The sequence below is a fragment of the Eptatretus burgeri genome, chromosome 16, assembly GCF_056783735.1.
Source record: "Eptatretus burgeri isolate ZD-2024b chromosome 16, Ebu_testis_v1, whole genome shotgun sequence".
NCBI lineage: Eukaryota > Metazoa > Chordata > Myxini > Myxiniformes > Myxinidae > Eptatretus > Eptatretus burgeri.
This window is the reverse complement of record NC_140976.1, coordinates 65272472-65293989: the sequence shown is the minus strand read 5'-3', so window position 1 is coordinate 65293989 and position 21518 is coordinate 65272472. Positions and strand designations below refer to the sequence as shown.

The following is a 21518-nucleotide window of genomic DNA, read 5'->3' as shown; positions in this document are numbered from 1 at the left end:
TCTCTCTTTCTCTGTCTGTCTCTGTCTCTCTCTCTTTCTCTGTCTGTCTCTCTTTCTCTCTGTCTGTCTGTCTGTGTCTCTCTCTCTTTCTCTGTCTCTCTCTTTCTCTGTCTGTCTCTGTCTTTCTATTTCTGTCTGTCTCTGTGTCTGTCTCTCTCTCTCTCTCTCTCTTTCTTTGTTTCTCTCTGTCTCTGTCTTTCTCTCTCTGTCTTTCTGTGTCTCTCTCTCTGTCTCTCTCTGTCTGTCTTTCGCTCTGTCTGTCGGTCTCTGTCTCTGTCTCTATGTGTTTCTCTGTCTGTCTGTCTCTCTTTGTCTCTGTCTCTATGTGTCTCTCTCTGTCTGTCTCTCTCTCTATGTCTCTGTCTCTCTCTCTGTGTGTCTCTGTCTGTGTATCTGTGTCTATCTCTCTCTGTCTCTCTGTCTGTCCCGCTCTGTCTGTCTTTGTCTCTCTCTCTCTCTGTGTGTGTGTGTCTATCTCTGTCTGTCTGTCTCTGTCCCTGTCTCTCTGTGTCTGTCCCTGTCTCTCTGTGTCTGTCTCTGTCTGTCTCTGTGTCTGTCTCTGTCTGTCTCTCTGTCTCTCTGTCTGTCTCTGTCTCTTTCTGTCTCTCTCTGTCTGTCTCCTTTGTCTCTCTGTGTCTCTCTCTGTGTCTCTGTCTCTCTCTGTGTGTCTCTGTCTGTGTATGTCTCTCTCTGTGTCTCTGTCTCTATCTGTGTGTCTCTGTCTGTGTATCTGTCTCTGTCTCTCTCTGTGTGTCTCTGTCTGTGTATCTGTGTCTATCTCTCTGTGTGTCTCTGTCTGTGTATCTGTGTCTATCTCTCTGTCTGTCTGTCTCTCTCTGTCTCTATATCTGTCTCTGTCTGTCTGTCTCTATGTGTCTCTCTCTCTCTCTCTCTCTGTCTCTCTGTGTGTGTCTCTGTCAGTGTATCTGTGTCTATCTCTCTCTCTGTCTCTCTCTCTCTTTCTGTGTCTCTCTGTGCCTCTCTGTCTCTGTCTGTCTGTCTCTGTGTCTCTCTGTCTGTGTGTCTCTATCTCTCTTTCTCGGTCTCTCTCTCTCTTTCTCTGTCTGTCTCTCTCTTTCTATTTCTGTCTGTCTGTGTCTGTCTCTCTCTTTCTCTCTGTCTCTGTTTCTCTCTTTTTGTCTGTCTCTTTTTGTCTGTCTCTCTGTGTCTGTCTCTCTGTTTCTCTGTGTCTGTCTCTCTGTCTGTCTGTCTCTGTTTCTCTCTGTTTGTCTGTCTCTCTGTGTCTGTCTCTCTGTGTCTGTCTCTCTGTTTGTCTGTCTCTCTGTGTCTGTCTCTCTGTGTCTGTCTCTCTGTGTCTGTCTCTGTCTCTGTCTCTGTCTCTGTCTCTGTCTCTGTCTCTGTCTCTGTCTCTGTCTCTGTCTCTGTCTCTGTCTCTGTCTCTGTCTCTGTCTCTGTCTCTGTCTCTGTCTCTGTCTCTGTCTCTGTCTCTGTCTCTCTGTCTCTCTCTCTGTCTCTCTCTCTCTCTCTGTCTCTCTCTCTCTGTCTCTCTCTCTCTCTCTCTCTCTCTCTCTCTCTCTCTCTCTCTCTCTCTCTCTCTCTCTCTCTCTGTGTCTCTGTCTCTCTGTCTCTGTGTCTCTGTGTCTCTCTGTCTCTCTCTTTGTCTCTGTGTCTCTGTGTCTCTCTCTCTCTCTGTCTCTGTGTCTCTCTCTCTCTCTCTCTCTCTCTCTCTCTCTCTCTCTGTCTCTGTGTCTGTGTCTGTGTCTGTGTCTGTGTCTGTGTCTGTGTCTGTGTCTGTGTCTGTGTCTGTGTGTGTGTGTGTGTCTCTCCGACTCTCTCTCTCTCTCTCTCTGTCTCTGTGTGTCTCTATGTCTGTCTCTCTCTCTCTCTGTGTCTGTGTCTCTCTCTCTTTGTCTCTGTGTCTCTCTCTCTTTGTCTCTGTGTCTCTCTCTCTGTCTCCCTCAACATTATGGTCATGTTTAATTTGTAAAAAAACATGTTCAACTTTGTGGGATACTTTTTTAGTTTTTTATACATGGTCAAGGCTTGTGGAGGAGTTATAACACAGAACAGATCAGGACACAACATAACAAAGTGAAGAGCAGGGGATAGGCAGAAGGGAGATGGACAAACAAGGGATGCACGGAACGATGGGTAGGTGAGAATGCAAGGGGTGGACAAGATGGGTAACTCAGCAAAATATACGGAGGAGTGGTGGTGGTTTAACAGGTGTAGAAAAGGTCATGTTTTTGTTTGGATAGGAAATGACCGGAGATGGTGGTGAAAAGCTGTCTTGAAGACTTGGAGGGAAGAATGAGATCAAAGAGAATTTGAAAGTTGGTTCCACAGGTGGGAAAGAGAGGAATAAATGAGTGCAGGTGAGCAGTAGTTCTGTATTTAGGTAGTTTCACAAGGAGGGTGTTCTGGGTGGACCACCTGCATTCTGCAGATACTTGGGACAGAGTTTGGAGAGAGCAACTTTGCGATAGAAAGAGATTGTGCTCATTTGAACGTTCTGTGACATCCTATAAACTCACCCCAAAGGAGACTGTCCTGTTGAAGCACTTGTCATGTGTTTGAACATGCTTTTAGTCCTTCCATCACCTTCTCAAACTTTCTTTACCACTCTCTACACCTTGGTCGGGTAAAAGTACCAATTTTTTGCTTTTTCGAGACAAGTCCTCATCTTGATGCTCTTGGTTCCTCATTCCCCTCTCTTGCAGAACATTGAAGAACTTCTACAAAACGAATGTCCTGACTGGCACGGCGTGAAGCACTACGTGACTTCTATCTACATGTATTTTGAGACGTGACGTCGATCGCATGGGGCAGGAAGATCGCCATTGTTACCCCTTCATCATGCATTCACGATGGTTTCCCCTGATGAATCTCCCACTGTTTCCGTCTCCCTCCCTTCTACTGACCAGCAATGCGCATCCGAGACGAGGCTTTATCGTTCAAGTCTGACAGTTGGGTAAACTCTGTGGAACTGGGGCCATTTCCTTGAACTCGCTTTGTTTTTATTTTTTTAAACTCGAAGGGTATCATCATCATCATCAATGTAAAAGTTTTAACAGTGGCTGAAGTTTTTGTTTTGGACAGTGAGTACGATTTCCCACAGAAAGTTCATTCCTGGGAGGAAAGCCCAAGGTTCTAAAACTGACTCGGCCCAAGTTGCTCTTTGTAGAAACCAACTTTACGTTACATTCTCCGACGTGTCACCAACAAGGCATTTGGAGTACGTACAGAACCTGTTATGACGTCACAATGTGCCAACTACAAGGATTTATTTTATCTTTCTTTTTGATGAAGTTTCTCGGTTTGTAGCTGAACAAGTAGGAATATTGCCCTAACTCTGGGAAAACCCAAATCGATTTGTTCATTGCGGGCAAAAGTGGAGCCTCGAATTTCCAGCTCCACGATGGCTTGTCCAATTATGTTTGGTATACAGATGATATGAGTGTTCTAAATGACTTCGTGATCAACTTAAGGGTAACCACTGAACTTGGTCATCCACATGCTCTGTGATGAGGTCCAAAGTCTGCAGTGGGCAATGGGAATTTTCTCCCTCATCAGGGAGGGGGTTCATGTCGTTTATTTATGTCATTTGTGAAATTTTACTGTGATGTGGTTTGGAGGGAAACGGTGCAATAAATATTATTTGTTTTTCTTTTTCTTTTCACTCTTGTGACGACGTTTCTTGCAAACTATAGGGAGGAATGATTCTACATTCAATCTGTATGAATAAGCAATGGTTGAGTGAAACATCTCACTGGGGATGCAGAGAGTTTGAATTGTCAGTTATTGGATGTTGAGAAGGAAATCCTGATGCATCCCCTCCACCACCTACCGTGTCCCCTCCACCTCACTAATTTGGTATAACATTGAAGAGGTGGGTGGGGGGGGGGGCTCAGGAAAAGATGTAAAAAGTTTCTCAGAAGAAATCTAAATGTATTTACAAAATGTCAACCATTGATCACCATCACCCCTTCCCTCCCTCCATCTCAACATTATATATATATATATATATATATATATATATATATATATATATATATATATATATATATATATATATATATATATATATATATATATATATATATATATATATATATATATATATATATATATATATATATATATATATATATATATATATATATATATATATATATATATATATATATATATATATATATATATATATATATATATATATATATATATATATATATATATATATATATATATATATATATATATATATATATATATATATATATATATATATATATATATATATATATATATATATATATATATATATATACATATCTCTTCCCCATGTTGGGGAAGAAAATAAAGAGGATGAGGAGGTGATGGGTAGGTACAGTCTCAACAAGAGAAATGTGGTAGAGTTTGCAAAAAGAATGGAAATGGCGGTGGTAAATACCTATTTCAAGAAGAAGGAGGAACACAGGGTGACGTACAAGAGTGGAGGAAAGTGCAGACAGGTGGATTACATCTTTAGCAGGAGATGCAACCTGAAAGAGATTAGAGGCTGTAAGGTGGTGGCAGGGGAGAGTGCTGCTCGACAGCATCGATTGGTGGTCTGTAGGATGATTTTGGAGGTGAGGTTGAAGAAGAGAGTGAGGGCTGAACCAAGGACCAGATGGTGGAAGCTGAAGGAGGAAGACTGTTGCGTGGAATTTAGGGAGGAGGCGAGACAGGTGTTGGATGGTGGTGAAGATGGGTGGGATGATTGGGCAACTACAGCAGAAGTGGTGAGGGAGAAAGCTAGGAAGGTACTTGGTGTGACATCTGGACAGAGGAAGGAAGATAAGCAGACTTGATGGTGGAACGAGGAAGTAGAGGAAAGTATAAGGAAGAAGGGGTTGGCGAAAAAGAAGTGGGATAGTCAGAGAGATGAAGAAAGTAGGCAGGAGTACAAGGAGTGGCGGCGAAAGGCAAAGAGAGAGGTGGCAAAGGTTAAGAAAAAGGCATATGACGAGCTGTATGAGAAGTTGGATACAAAAGAAGGGGAAAAGGATTTATACCGATTGGCAAGACAGAGGGACCGAGCTGGGAAGGATGTTCTGCAGGTTAGGGTGATAAAGGACGTAAATGGGAATGTGCTGACGAGCGAGGAGAGTGTGTTGAGAAGGTGGATGGAGTACTTTGAGGAGCTGATGAATGAAGAAAATGAGAGAGAAGGTTGGAAGAGGTGGAGATAGTGAATCAGGAAGTGGGGTGGATCAGTAAGGATGAAGTGAGGACTGCTATGAAGAGGATGAAAAGTGGAAAGGCGGTTGGCCCAGATGACATACCAGTGGAGGCATGGAAGTGCTTCGGAGAGATGGCAGTGGGGTTGTTTACCTGATTGTTTAATAAAATCTTGGAAAGTGAGAGGATGCCAGAGGAGTGGAGAGTAAGTGTATTGGTTCCGATTTTCAAGAACAAGGGTGATGTGTGGAGCTGTGGAACTAACAGAGGGATAAAGTTGTTAAGCCACACCATGAAGTTGTGAGAAAGAGTAGTGGAAGCTCGATTGAGAAGAGAGGTGACAATTTGTGAGCAGCAATATGAGTTTATGCCAGGAAAGAGCACCACTGATGCGATGTTTGCTTTGAGAATGTTGATGGAGAAGTATAGGGAAGGCCAGAGGAGTTACATTGTGTGTTTGTGGATTTAGAGAAAGCTTATGATAGGGTGCCAAGAGAGGAGTTGTGGCATTGTATGAGGAAGTCGGGAGTGGTGGAGGATTGTGCAGGATATGTATGAGGACAGTGTGACAGCGGTGAGGTGTGCGGTGGGAATGACGGACCGGTTTAAGGTAAAAGTGGGATTGCACCAAGGATCGACTCTGAGCCCTTTCCTGTTTGCAATGGTGATGGACAGGTTGACGGACGAGATCAGACTGGAGTCTCCATGGACTATGATGTTCGCGGATGACATCATGATCTGTAGGGAGAGTTGGGAGCAGGCTGAGGTGAGCCTCGAGAGGTAGAGGTACGCACTGGAGAGAAGGGGAATGATAGTCAGTTGGAGTAAGACTGAGTACATGTGCGTAAATGAGAGGGAGGGTGGTGGTATGGTGCAGTTGCAAGGAGTTGAGGTGGGGAAGGTGGATGGGTTTAAATACTTGGGATCAACTGTCCAAAGTAACGGAGAGTGTGGGAGAGAAGTGAAAAAGAGAGTGCAGGCAGGATGGAGTGGGTGGAGAAGAGTTGCAGGAGTGATTTGTGACAGAAGGGTAGCTGCAAGAGTGAAGGGGAAAGTATATAAGACGGTAGTGAGACCAGCTATGTTATATGGTTTGGAGGCGGTGGCACTGACAAAAAGACAGGAGGCAGAGTCCTTTTAGTCCTTCCATCACCAGCAGCTTGACCAGCATCTCAAGGAGATGGGGATGGGCCTGGCATCTGCCTGGGGGAAGGCCAGACGGACGGAGGCCCCTGGAGTACCGGCGGAAAGTGGACGCAGCGACGCGCTGTTCTGGCACATGCTCCCATACCTGACCTAACATTGAAATAAGCATGTGAAATATATATAAAGCATGTTAACTTTGAAATAAACATGAAAACATATATAAAGCATGTTAACATTGAAATAAACTTGCAAATACATATATAAAGCATGTTAACATTGAAATAAACATGTAAAATAAATGTAAAGCATGTTAACATTGAAAAAATAAACTAATGTCACCCGCAGGGTGACCCGTATCTTGCCAAAAGGTGACCACGTGTGACTTCTTTAAGGTCACACTGAGGTGAACAGAGCTGCTATCCACCAGGAGCGACTCCTTGAGGAATATCTGCCTACGAGAGATTCCGATGAGAATCATTCTACAGAGTAACCATGAAAAATATGTGTTTGCCTCATAACGTCACCAAATGACGTCATAATGTCTCAAGCTTGACATATCTAGAAAGCACTCATCGAGGTGTTCAATTTGAGGTACTACACGATATGGTTCCTAAAACTTGAAAATTTGACCTTGGGGTCAATATGTTTGACCTCAGGCGCTAACCATGAAGGTCAAGGCCAATCGCCACCGAAAATTAATCAGCTGAGCGCCAGACCATATACTACATTCCCATAAAGTTTGGAGACGATTAGATTAAAATTACTCAAAAAATAAGGGTTTTGTCAACTCCCCTGATTTGCGACAAAGTGACCTTGACCTTTGACCTTGACCTTCAAAATTTTATGCGCTGAAAGGGACCTCTATAGGCCTCTGATATGCGAAGTTACAAAAATTTCTAATGATAACTGTGCTCTGCAGAATTTTTTATACGTGATTACAGACAAACAAACAAACAAAAAAAAAAAACATACAAGCTGACTAACATATCTTGCAAAAACTTCGTTTTGGCAAGATAATAAAGATGTAAAATATATATATATATATATATATATATATATATATATATATATGTATACATATATATATATATATATATATATATATATATATATATATATATATATATATATATATATATATATATATATATATATATATACATACATATATATATACACATATACATATATACACATATATACATATATATATACACATATACATATATACACATATATATATATATATATATATATATACACATATACATATATACACATATATATATATATATATATATATATATATATATATATATATATATATATATATATATATATATATATATATATATATATATATATATATATATATATATATATATATATATATATATATATATATATTTTCATATATATATATATATATATATATATATATATATATATATATATATATATATATATATATAGCATGTTAACATTGAAATAAACATGTAAAACTTATATAAAGCATGTTATCATTGAAATAAGCATGTTAACATTGAAATAAATATAAACATGTTAACATTGAAATAAACATGTGAAATATACATGAAGCATGTTAACATTGAAATCTTCTTCTTCTTCTTCTTTCGGCTGCTCCCGTTAGGGGTCGCCACAGCGGATCATCCATTATGATCCGCATAGTGATTTGGCACATGTTTTACGCCGGATGCCCTTCCTGACGCAACCCTGGTCGCCTCTTACGACACACAGGGATATGGTACACCTATTCTAACCGGGGTATACACCGGCCCAGTATACTGGTACTCATTTCGCCGACCTCGGAAGGATGACAGGCTGAGTCAACCCCCTGGTGTATTAATTCAGTGGCTCAACGGGGTTTGAACTCAGGACCTCTTGGATCCCAAGCCGCTGCCCTAACCACTGCGCCAACACCAGGCTCCATGTTAACATTGAAATAAACACGTAAAACTTATATAAAGCATGTTAACATTGAAATTATATATGAAGCATGTTAACATTGAAATAAACATGTGAAATATATATAAGGCATGTAAACATTGAAATAAACCAATGTCACCCGCAGGGTGACCCGTATCTTGCCAAAAGGTGACCACGTGTGACTTCTTTAAGGTCACACTGAGGTGAACAGAGCTGCTATCCACCAGGAGCGACTCCTTGAGGAATATCTGCCTACGAGAGATTCCGATGAGAATCGTTCTACAGAGTAACCATGAAAAATATGCTTTTGCCTCATAACGTCACCAAATGACGTCATAATGTCTCAAGCTTGACATATCTAGAAAGCACTCATCGAGGTGTTCAATTTGAGGTACTACACGATGTGGTTCCTAAAACTTGAAAATTTGACCTTGGGGTCAAATATGTTTGACCTGAGGCGCTAACCATGAAGGTCAAGGCCAATCGCCACCAAAAATTAATCAGCTAAGCGCCAGACCATGAACTATATTCCCATGAAGTTTGAAGACGATCCGATCAAAATTACTCAAAAAATAAGGGTTTCGTCAACTCCCCTGATTTGCGACAAAGTGACCTTGACCTTTGACCTTGACCTTCAAAATTTTATGTGCTGAAAGGGACCTCTATAGGCCTCTGATATGCGAAGTTACAAAAATTTCCAATGATAACTGTGCTCTGCAGAATGATTTATACGTGATTACAGACCAAAAAAAATAAAAAACATATGAAAGTCAAGGCCAATCGCCACCAAAATTAATCAGCTGAGCGCCAGACCATGAACTATATTCCCGTGAAGTTTGAAGACGATCCGATCAAAATTACTCAAAAAATAAGGGTTTCATCGACTCCGCTGATTTGCGCCAAAGTGACCTTGACCTTTGACCTTGACCTTCAAAATGTTGTGCACTGAAAGGGACCTCTACAGGCCTCTGATATGTGAAGTTACAAAAATTTCCGATGATAACTGTGCTCTGCAGAATTTTTTATACGTGATTACAGACAAACAAACAAAGAAAAAAAAACATACAAGATGACTAACATATCTTGCAAAAACCTCGTTTTGGCAAGATAATAAACACGTAAAATATATATAAAGAAGCATGTTAACATTGAAATAAACATGAAAAATATATATATGAAGCATGTTTACATTGAAATAAACATGTAAAATATATATGAAGCATGTTAACATTGAAATAAACATGGAAAATATTGTTACGGCTGTGGAAATTCGCAATACACCAATAAGGGTCCTTAGATCAGTTATGACGCTAAGTTTATGTGCAGATAGTTCCCCACCGTTGTTTAAAGGGATTTCATGTGATTCACTGGGCTGCGACGCTTCGAGATACCCTTTTTTCTGTTCTATCGTTATTTTGGATCGTAAGAAGACTTCAAACGAAGGCCCCGTGAAAGGCCGACAACGGCGCGCGAGTTTTCCCGCTTTTTTTTTGCGGCGCCGGGGGCTGACGGGAGAGGCTGCGAGAGCTCGCTGGCGATTGGTGGATACGGGGTCGAGGCGCGCATGAGAGGAGAGTGCCGGAGAGGGCTCGCCGACCGTCGCTTCTCGAGGGGGCAGGTAACTTGCTACGGTCTCGCGGGACCCGTTCGGTCTCCCAGGTCCCGTGTCATAAAGACCAAAGTGGTCCAGCCTGACCCCCTTGTCTGTGAGGGGGTCTTTTCTTTCCATTTCCTGTTGCTTTTGTATGACTGCTGTGGCGCCGTGCCCCTATAAGTTAGACCTGTGTAAGTGACTGTTATGTACATTCTCATTGTAGTCGGTGGTATTGCTTTCTGTTCGCTTTTCTTGTATATTGCATGATTCCTTGCTTGTGTTGTGTGTGCAATATGTGCTTTGTAATAAATGTCCTTGTGTGAAATGTATCACGTTCGTCATCTTTTTCCCCATTGAAAGTGCCATCTTGAATCGCGGAATAAATTAGTAGTGGGTTTTGAACACCCGGGTAAAGAAGAGAATCTGATCCGTCGAGGTCGGCGATAACACCGCTCGGTTATCACTGTAGCACGGAACGGACCGCTTAAGCGGTTCGTGTCCTAGGCCGACCTGCGGCGAGGTACGATCGCCCGGTCGACTACTCGCGCAGGTACTGAGGTCGGTCGAATTTGGCGAGCAACCCTATCCTGCGCGAGTGCGCAATTGGCACGATCGTGGTGAGGTTAAACCCCCACCAGTGACTGGATCCTGGCGGTAGTTCCAGGAGGGTCACGACTGAATTGTCCGTCCGGTGGGCGACGCAGTTGCGATTGGAGTTACGCAATGGATCGCATGCCAGGCGGGCCAGAATTCGTAACAATATATGTAAAGCATGTTAACATTGAAATAAACATGTAAAATATATATAAAGCATGTTAACATTGAAATAAACATGTGAAATATATATGAAGCATGTTGACATTGAAATAAACATGTAAAACTTATATAAAGCATGTTAACATTGAAATAAACATGGAAAATATATATGAAGCATGTTAACATTGAAATAAACATGGAAAACATATATAAAGCAGTTAACATCAAAATAAACATGTAAAAATATATAAAGCATGTTAACATTGAAATAAACATGTGACATATATATATATATATATATATATATATATATATATATATATATATATATATATATAAATAATGATAGTAGAGTAAATATATAGTGGAGGATCAATGGGGCTTCTGAGGCATCCATGCAAATGAATGGGGAAAAGGGGGAAATCTCTCTGAATCAACCCCAAAAAAACCCTAAACAGGAGACCGATTCCTCCCCTCCCATACAAATGAATAGGGGAAACCTTTCTGACTCAAGGCTCATTAGGTTAAAACAGGAGATTGATTTTCTCCCTCCCCCATACAAGCTCATGTTAAATTGAGCCTGATTCCCCCCCTACCCCCCCCCTGACTCAAGGCCCATTGAGCACATGTTAAATTGAGACTTACTGATTTCCTTTTATATTTTCATTCCATTCAACGAGTGATCCAACAAATATTTGTCCATGTTCTTCTCAAGGTAATAAATTAATTTTCCAATTACATTCATCACCATCGAGTGTATTCACAAATATTATTTTAAAACTTAGTTCTTGGTTTATATGTCTTTGTTGAGCAGACATAAAATGATAAACTTCTCTCAATGTTCTTGTTTGACCACCTCCTGATCCACATATCATTTTGAGATTGTAGTAAATTGTTTTTCCATTGTTCAATTGATAACCATCAAAGTTTTCAGTCCATTCAAGGATATTTATTTTTTCCTTTACATCCTCCAACTTATTTGTGATTAAATTTATCCGCTTATTTGTTTTATTTACTTTTACCCCGGTTATTTCTTCAATAAGACTTATTTGATATTTCTCACATTCTTTATGTTTTCCATTTGAATACCAAGGCTGATTACATCTCCACTCTTTGGTTTCGTTATTGCTTGGTTCTCTCATTTACAAATCAGTAAAAAAAAATGCCCCTTAACACTTATACTTGTAACCATAAGGAATACTCTTGATTCCATTCTCTAAAATATATCTTTTATCATCAATAGCTCCCAATGCTTTCTTATTTATCTCTTCTGTATATAATTGATGTTTATAACTTCTTATTGTATTCATTTTTCTGTACTCTTCCTTCTTTAAGGTTAAACAGTTGTAATAATGTTTAAAGTTTATTGTTTCCTTGATTATATTTTTCTTTATTCCCTTTAGCTTATCACACCTTTCAATGTTATTTTTATCAATATGAGGCGCCACAAGGAGTGATGTAAAGGACACATCGGCCATTTGGAGTTAATGCCATATAGCACTATTTTAACCCTCACCCTATCATCCGAGCCTATCATCATCATATCATTAAAAAATGTCGCTTAAATCACTCCTCCTCACGGTGCCTCATATACGTAAAAGCATAAGACTTTGATCTCAAACCCACAAATTCACTCATGACCTTTCCACCCAACTCATCCTTAAACTTACCAATAACCTTATTCTTTAATGAAAGCAACATACTATCAGACTTATAATTACTTGTATCATACATATCAATATTATCAATCATACCCTCATATACATCACTTGTCTTAATTTCTAATATAAAACTATCTGTATCCGTATATAACAATGACACATTATCCTTATACTTTAATTTTAAATTATTATAGTAATAGTCATACATTAACGATTTTGACAAGTCAAGAATTGATGTTCCTATATAAATAGGTTTATCCATTTCAATACTCTCTTTTTTTCAAATGAATAGCACAAAAGTTCTCTGAAAACACCTCCGCTCGTTCAAAACTTGGTCTATTAATTAACTTTGAAGCCTGTTTCCAAGATGTAGAAAGTCTTATGTTTTGTCGATTCCTAACATTTTCCATAGTCTTTCCAAATACAGCATTATTCATTAATTTAGAAAAGTTCTTCTCAAAATCTGCTTTTACTTCTGTTCTCCTTTTTGTATTAGAATCAATATATTTCTTTAACCAATGACTTTGTTTAAATTTCAAAATTCGATGAATTTTTCTCACTCTCAACCCAGCAGATAAATATTGTCTCAAGTTCCTTTGATGTAAAACGTAACTTTCTTTATCATTTAATGTTGTAAGTAGTTTTTCTGGAGATTTACCTTTTATATTAAATGACTGTTGGTAATCACTTAACCATTCTTTTCTTGGACTTTCTTTATCAGGGGCATAAGGTAGGTCTTTATGTTTGTTATGAAGTTCTTCTGGATATTTTAAATTAACCTCAAAATAATATCCAACTTCAGCTTCATCCAATTCTTTTTGAGAGGAGATAACAATGTCAAGTAAAACTTTTTCATAATGTTTTTCTTTAACCCATTTAAGTTTTCCATACGGTAAAGATTGAGACATAGCCCAACCATACAAATTGTTAGCATCATCATACATCAGGTAAGAGTTGTCCTCATTCTTATTGTAATCAGGAAGATATTTGTTATTTGCTTTCACATATCTCTTGGAACATACTTGAGATATTCCTCCTCTTTTAGCCTTCTCTATCATTAAAAGCATATGTATATCACTGATTAATTCCAAATTTTGTTTTGTATTTTTTAACATAGAACTCCAAGACAAGCCCGGGGCTGTGTAATAGTGAACGGGGTCCAATCCATAAGAATTTTTATTATGACAGACTGTTCTAAAAGGTTCTAACACATCAACCAATACCAATACATCAGTTTTAAGATACAAATCATGATATTCTCCAGGATTCTTTATTTTAAACTTTTCCCAAACCTTTTTAGCTTGTGTAAAATCTCTATCGGAAATATGAGTTTTATTTAACTTTCCATATAAACTTTCCCTTGAAGGAAGTTGTGTTTCTTTAAACTTCTCAAATGAATCCATATAGTCATCCGGATATATTCCCTTTTGTGATAAGAGATCAATCTGTTCTTGATTTGAGAAATGTGATTTAAGATTCGGGAAGTTTTTAATATTTGATACTAAGTTAGATAATGGAGTTGACATAAACTTGTATGTGTCAAGAAATCTGATATGGGTTATGGGGGATGTATGAATTGTTTTTTTGAATGGGATGTATTTTTGATCTGTGTTAGGAATGGCAGAAATATCTCCAGATGTCTTTGAAAGTTCAATTATAAATAGATGTGTGTCATAGTGAGCGTTGTTGTGAATAAAGACAGGAATAAAATTTGGAGGCTTGTAATTAAGATTACAATGGGAATGAGCTGGACCTCTATATTTACCAGTAAGATGACAGTGATCCCTAACCTTGACGTCTCTCTCAATTTTCTCCTCACAAATATGACAGATACTGTTCTTTATAAATTCCTTTTTCTCTCCCTTTGTTAATGACATTGGTTTATAGGTTTTCACCATTGTTTCTCTTTGTCTTATACAGTCTTTTTCCAATCGTCTTACAACTCCTCTGATGCATCTTCTCCACTATAAAGTTCTAACTTGTTGTATTCATCACCAACAGATGATTTGATATAATAACAGAAACCACAAGGGGTATGTTTTTGATATTTATTTGTGAATGATATACTTGGATTTGGAGAAACAGTATCCATCTTTTCAAGGATACTTTCAAAATCAGCATATATCACAAACGGATGTTTTATAGATTTGTTTGAACCTGCTTTTGGTAAATTGATTACGGTTGATTTATGACTACTACAATATTTCGATTGTTGATTTAATCGTTCTTTTGTGTGAAAGGAGTTGAGACATCTCTTACAAGGGTACGTTTTATATTTTCTCTTATATAGTTGTGATTTGGTTAATCTTGAGAAATTTTTGATGAAAGCATAATGTGATTTTTCCTTTGAAGTAAAGTCGAGAAGGTCAATGTGTGTTTCATCATTTTTGTAGTTGTTTGAAAATTTTAATATCTGATATCAGTGTCACTAATGAAAAGCAATGTGTGTGTGGGTGTGTGTGTGTGTGCGTGTGCGTGTGTGTGTCCTCCATAACTCCAAAACCATGAAATCTAGCGGTCTGAAACTTTGCGTGCATACTTGTAAAACTCCAAGGAGGTGCAAGAGTGAAAATTGGGTGTTTGGGTTAATTAAAACACTCCTTTTGAAGATAATTAACGGACCTATTTAATTACATCCTTCAGCAGGCGATCCTCGGCCACCTTGCTCTCTCCGGGGTCTTCAGGCATATCCTCGGTGTCATCACTGGGTCTGAAGCCGCCATGTTTTTTGGCCTGCTCAACCATGCTTTGACTTGGAACAGGCCACAACAATTTCTGAATGATAAAGTATATTTTTCACTTTTCTCACTCATATTATCGAATGGCTGTTCATCATTGCTACGAATCGCTGTGTACATCACTTTTGTTAGTGCTATAGTTTCCAAATTATGAGCTTGGAGCGATTTCATGCATTATATGATATGATTTTCCACGATCTACTCTCACAAACTAATTAAAGTATATAATCCAAATATTATTTCGGTTTTGAGGATCAGATATCGACCTTCCACACTAAATAAGCATCCAAATCTGTTGTGAAATATGATAATGTAAAGATATGAGTTTATAACTAAGCTGATATACCTATTTACTTTAAGCAAGCAAGCCTATGTTCTTTCTTCTCCATACATACACAAGAAAATGTGCAATTTCCAAAGCATTAAACTTATCTTTTTCTCCTGTTTGGAGAATTATATTGAGTGAATAAACAACTTAGGAATGTGCCAAAATTAACCAGCTTCATTGAGCTACACGATTTAATGCATTCACTGCTAGACCTCGTGCCCTGTCCTCCAGGAGGGACTGCCTATCCAGAGCATCTGCCAGATCTGTGTCTATGTTTTCGGAGGTTTCGCGAGGTGCTCCCCAGGTAATCAAAGCAAATCTGGTGAAAAACAGACTTTAAAAAAAAGGTTATAACGTTTGCACGAACCGCAAACTGATGTACCACGTGACGCATGCACAGACGAATAGGCAAGATGGTGGATTTTCTGCAATGTTTATTTCATTGGGCAATTGAACTTTGCGATGTCTCCAAGGTTGTTCTGCATTAAGCAGCAGCTCTATTTTTTGATAAAGTCATTATTTGAACAAATTCATTATATTTCTTTAACTGCTGCATGCGCAGTGAAGACTGGCTTTAAAGTTAAAGAGATCCTTTATGATATGCGGCAACAGCCTGACCAACCGTTCCTCATCAATCATTCAATTGGAGTGCTTGTTCGAGTGCTTCAGCCACTTGCTGAACGCCTTACAGTCGATAGCAGAACTGCGCTACGTCCTTCTGAGTGAATCGTTCACTTATTGTGGACGCTTTACCCGTCACGTCATTCAGAGTGAGTGGTTCGTGCTCCGTTGCCCTGAGCAAGTCGTTCGTGCTCTGTCACCCTGAGCGAGTGGTTTTTGCTCCAGTACCCTGAGTGAGTGGTTGTGAAATAACATCTGATTTCCGAGTCGTTTGCCGTATTGACGTGTTTTCTAAATTACCAAGCCAAAATTTTTTTTCTATCCATCACACGCAGCTCTTTATAAAGATTAATGTTTGTGAAGATATCCCTGAAATGACAATATAATTGCAACGTTGTTTTTCGGTGAAAGCTACTCAAGGTTTTTGGGTTGTTGCTGATATCGGCCAAGCATGTGTGTGTGTGTGTGTGTGTGTGTGTGTGTGTGTGTGTGTGTGTGTGTGTTCTTCATAAAACATAACACTCTCTCTCGCTCGCTGTTCCATCCTTGCTCCACCCCCTCTCAATATAGTGTAGCACCCTCCTCCCACACCTCTCTCACTCGCCTCTCTCTCTCTCTCTCTCTCTTCTGTCTGTCTTTGTCTCTGGACATATCTGGATGGTGTTTGTCTCCGGACGCATCCAGGCGGCGCTCGTCTCCGCCCGCGTCTGGGCGGTAATTAATGCTGTACCGCAAGTCTGCCTTCCCTTCTTCTCACCTCACAGTCTTACCTTTCCCACTCCTCTTCGCTCCATCTCCGTCCTCGCTCTCTCTCTCTCTCTCTCTCCCTCTTTTTCTCCCTCCCCCCTTTTGTATCCCCATCAGCGAAGCGACGGGTGGTATTTGCTGATCATAAATAATTAATCTCCATCAAAAGTGAAACAAAGCTTCTCCACAGGAACACTCAGATTATGGAAAATGATATGGTGATAAACCTTGTATTCGCTTAGAGGTGAGGGTGGCTGGCTGAGGATCTTAGGTTCCTGAGTTCCTGTCTTAGGTTCCTGTCTTCCATTGAATTAATAGCAGGTGGGTTGACTCAGCCTGTCATCCTTTCTGCAGTTGGCGAAATGAGTACCAGTGTAACAGTGTAGGGGCATTGCATCAGCGGCATCGCTGATGCTACCCGCAGCTTTGTGCTGCATACGAAGGAGGAGGATGAGGAGGAAAAGGTATGGGAATATGACCACAATGGCTTTCATACCAAACACAATACATTAGATGTTACTTGGGGTTGACACCAGGTGGGGTTGACTCAGCCTGTCATCCTTCCGAGGTTGGCAAAATGAGTACTAGCTTGCTGGGATGATTGAACCATTCGAGTATACTGCGTAAGAGTGGAGACCCGTCCAGGATTGTGCCCAAGAGCCCAGGAGACTGCAGCACTGACGCTTTGTACAGAGTATGGTCCCAATGGAATGGTATGGTCTTCCATTTGATGGTGATCATATAACGTGTTCTGGGAGTCTCATCTCCGAGCGATGTTCAGTAATGTAAACACAATCATGGCCTCATATAGTTCTCTCATTTTGGTCTTACTCAGTTTCCTGGTAACGTTTATTTATTCCAAATATGTAAGTTAACTTTTGGGGGTAGTCCATGGATGACAGGTGTGAAAATAAAGCATGTTAGCAGAAGGCACCTGCAAATACTTTATGGGCCATTGGTCCATGGTAAATTATTCAAGTTAATTAATCAAAATAACAGTGGAATAAAACTTTTCTGAAAGTCAACTTACAGGGAGATACGATATTTAAAAATTACAATTACATCAATAAATACACATGACACATCCCCCTCCCCCAACCCCAAGAGTAAAGTACACCCAATTAGGGTCAGGATAGATCAATTGAAATAAATCATAGGAATGAGTCAGAAACGACTCTCTCTCAATTCAGCTTTATGCTTGCATAAAGACAAAATATGGAGAGTGGGACAGAAAGTGGAGAGGACAGTGTTCCTGATGCCGCAGGAGGAAGACAAGTTGTGCGAGGTTGAGAAGGGAGCGTGCCCTCATGTTCGGCCGGCACATCAGCAAGCTCGACTGGTGTCTCTGCCAGTGAGGTTACGGTTACGGGGTCCTTTGGTGAGTATTCCCAGCATAAAACAGAGTAATTAATGATGAGAAGAGATGGCAAAGGAAGTTCCAAGGCAGCATGGAAGGACAAATTCCAGTGGCTCAAATACGACACAGAGGATGATAAAATATTGTGCGACGTATGTCAGAGCTGTCCAGCATGAGTGGATAGATCGGGCCCTTCTTCATCTGAATTACCATTCACAACATATACAGGCATTGCTCAAATGCAGAATCCCAGATTCAGATCTGGCTTATCTGTGGCATACAAAACGTAAACTGTTGAACTTGGTAGAGGTATGCACTCCTACCAGGTACCATTACAATTTCTGCCTGTAAAGCAATGCAAAAAAAAAATCAAAAAAAATCAACAACAACATCCTCCACGGACTTCGAATTTAATCATCAAACACTTCCTGAGTTCAAGCATGAGAAATGGCTCGTTTCATGAATCCCAACATGAGAATCGATGCATCTGAAGGCAGTTCCAGGAAATTGCATATTTTCTCAACAGATGTATTTTCATTAAAGAGCAGGTTGCGGGTCACCAAACATGTTCTGAAAATTTATCAATATGATTATATGTGCATTAAATCGTTTGATGCAAACTATTGTGGTTGCCTAACTATTGGGACAATTAATGAAATTTAACTCCGAAGTTGTTATTTCTCGAGGCTGTTGAAAAAAACAGCTTGCATGCTATATATGGCTGGTGACGTCACGTTCTCCAAAACAAAGCGGATGCTCATTCGCTCATTGAAGAAGTGGCCAGTTCAGCGGGCCGTTCTTTCGCTTTTTTGAGCTTGCAACTGTCTATATTATCCTTTTTTATTTTGAATTATTGTAGAACAAAGATATTTCTACATCATGCCTCATATGTGTGTCGTCATGTTTTTTGAAAATGGCTGGAAAACGGGTAATCACTCCCACCGATTCCCGAAAGAATCAAACATTCGCCGGCAGTGGATAAGATTTGTACAAACAAAACGGGCGAATTTTCCCTCAAAGAAAACGGGTAAAGAGGATCCTTTGGATAGACTTGTCATTTGTGGTAACCATTTCATAGCCGAGGATAACAAAGTAATAACACATCTGATCACCACTCTGTGAATATGAGTTGTTGTTGATTGACAAGTTCTCCAGATACTGTTCTGTCACAGAATCAATTGTTGAGTTTAAGTGAGAAAAACCTTGAAATATATTCTTAAATAGTACATGGAAAAACACATAAATAAGCTTTCTGAAAAACACAAGCATGAAATTTTTTTTCAAAAATTCAACTTATTTTTGATTAAATTACTTTTTTAACAGCATCAGCAAATTGGCTATTTCATTTCAACTGTAAAAAATTGATCAATTTTGCACTATTTTTTCTAAATTTGGCAGAATATTTCCCAATGAGGCTAAACATGTTTTGGTATTTATATGCCACAACAGTCTCTTGAACGTTGGGGTTTGTTCTAACTGTTCACTTTCGCTGGGGTCAAGCTCAGCTGTCAGAAAAACTTCAATGCCAAGGCTACGGTGTATAATATATTTGAGTCCATTATTGATTCATTCTATTTCTGACTCTTGAGTGACTCGAGGGTTAAAAATGATGATATCAAGTCACAGACGAATCAAACTTTACATTATTTTATGCATCGGACAAGAAAATGAAAATCTACAAACCAATCTGTCTGGTGGAGTCTGTCAGTGTGAACTGCTGGGCAGTCAGTCCTGCCACTTGTACACGAAATAGGCCGTTTTCTGGCACTTGCAAGTGGCTCAAATTTATATGGCTCAGGGCCAGAAACTCCATAGTAAGTATAAATTCCCATCATCCTTCGACTCGTCCTCGGCAATATCGGAAAGAAAACACTCAATTTCATCGCCGCAGAAATCACTCTCTGATTCGCATCTCGCCATTGTTCACACGCTGTTTCTGAATGTTCACGAAGTTTTCGGAGAACGTGACGTCATAGCATCTTCGGTAAATTCAGGTCTGTTTTTGGATCACTGACAAAAGTTTTGACTCAAAAGTTAATTTTAGCATATTTTGAGTTTCAAATATAGGAAAATAATTGCACAACGATTATTAATGTGATTACAACCTTCAAATCATGCGAAGTCATCAGCGACCCAAAACCTGCTCTTTAAAGGTTTACAATAAAATCAATGGAGTTCTAAATCATACAATAACTGATAAAGTGCTTTCAAGTCCTGATGGTTGAAGGGTATTGCTTGTTCACATCAGCAAAGTAAGGGTTTGGAGGACATTGCTCAACTCCATACCACTCCCTTTCTGGTGTCCATCTTCACACGTGTATCATCAAGTATAAATGGGCCTTCGTAAGGCAAGATAATTCTGTTGTGTAATACGTTTAGTGCAAAATAGTCATCACACATTAAAAATGTCGAACATCGACTTTGTTCTGCAGTCATTTTCAGCATGCTGCTCTTTTCCTCCTCAAATGAATCACCGTTGATCATTTTGGAGTGAAAGTGAAATAGGATTCAATTAAAAAACTTCAATACATGTGAACAAATATGTTGCATTGCTGAACCTGAACATAATGGTGATCTCCTATTCTGCAAAAGCGTTTGCAAAGTTCACATCGGATGTTCTACCAGGGTACATAGGATCTTTACAAGTTCAAGTCAAGGTCACAGGTGATCATGTTGTTCAGAAAGCTTTGATAAAAATTGAAGCCAATCAGTGAAAGCCCTAATTTTGAATTTCATGATATTTGGTTCTTATCTAAACCTTCAATAGGATGATAGTTCACCTGCATTGCAGGTGGTCATCAAGTGTAAATTACAGGTGAGTGAACCACACCAACCAAAGGTTTCTTATGAACATGGTATGCAATAAGAACTTTCCATTCTTTAAAAAAAGAAATAAAAACTTTAACCTTGTTGTCGGAAATAATTTGGAATGTGACATTGAGAATGGTTTAAGCAATATAGTGAATATCAAGGTAAGGGTCAGATTGGGGATGGGGTTGGAGGACAACAAGATAGTTTGAGCGCGAGATCTGAATCATTGACACATGTGATGTAATTCAGTCCTCCTGATATTCACACTGGAAAGTTCTGTGTTTTCTGGCTCTACCTTGGCCTTCCTGCTGTGCCGCTGAAAATAGGAGGCAATTTCGAGGAAAGAGTGGTTCTTCGTCTCCGGAATGAAGAAGAATATGAAAATTGCAGTTGCCACGCAGTCGATGAGGAAAAAGATGAAGCAAAAAGGGCCGAGTCCCTCCTGAGTGAAAAAAAGGCAAAACAACAAAAGTTAACTTGATATTACATGAGCCTGGTTCAGATTGACCTGGATTTTGGTTTATAAGAAATAATGAATAATATAAATGGAATAATATTTTTGAGAAATTTGTTTGTTTTCCCTTTGAACCCGAGCAACCGTTTTAACAGCCACTATTCAAACCTCCAT

General features: G+C 39.3%; 2 protein-coding genes across 11 annotated transcripts in view; one reads left to right on the top strand and one right to left on the bottom strand.

Annotated features, from left to right (window-relative positions):
* LOC147011231 (cytospin-A-like) overlaps positions 1–3640 on the top strand; it is a 72726-nt gene extending 69086 nt beyond the window's left edge. For 3 of the 5 annotated variants that reach the window (XM_085860244.1, XM_085860242.1, XM_085860243.1), the window contains exon 11: positions 2682–3640. In XM_085860244.1, the coding sequence (XP_085716370.1) occupies positions 2682–2771 (90 nt within the window). In that variant the 3' untranslated portion in view covers positions 2772–3640. Of the gene's footprint in view, positions 1–2219 lie in introns of all 5 variants that reach the window. The other 2 variants (XR_015052507.1, XM_085860245.1) reach the window with 2 other exon arrangements.
* Positions 3641–17553: 13913 nt separating this feature from the next.
* Positions 17554–21518, bottom strand: part of SLC2A11 (solute carrier family 2 member 11) — a 79520-nt gene continuing 75555 nt past the window's right edge. For 4 of the 6 annotated variants that reach the window (XM_085860078.1, XM_085860081.1, XM_085860082.1 and 1 more), the window contains 2 exons: positions 21186–21332; positions 17554–18424 (listed from right to left, as the gene is read on the bottom strand). In XM_085860078.1, coding sequence (XP_085716204.1) covers positions 18335–18424; positions 21186–21332 — 237 coding nt within the window. In that variant the 3' untranslated portion in view covers positions 17554–18334. Of the gene's footprint in view, positions 18425–18475; positions 21333–21518 lie in introns of those variants that run through there. The other 2 variants (XM_085860080.1, XR_015052489.1) reach the window with 2 other exon arrangements.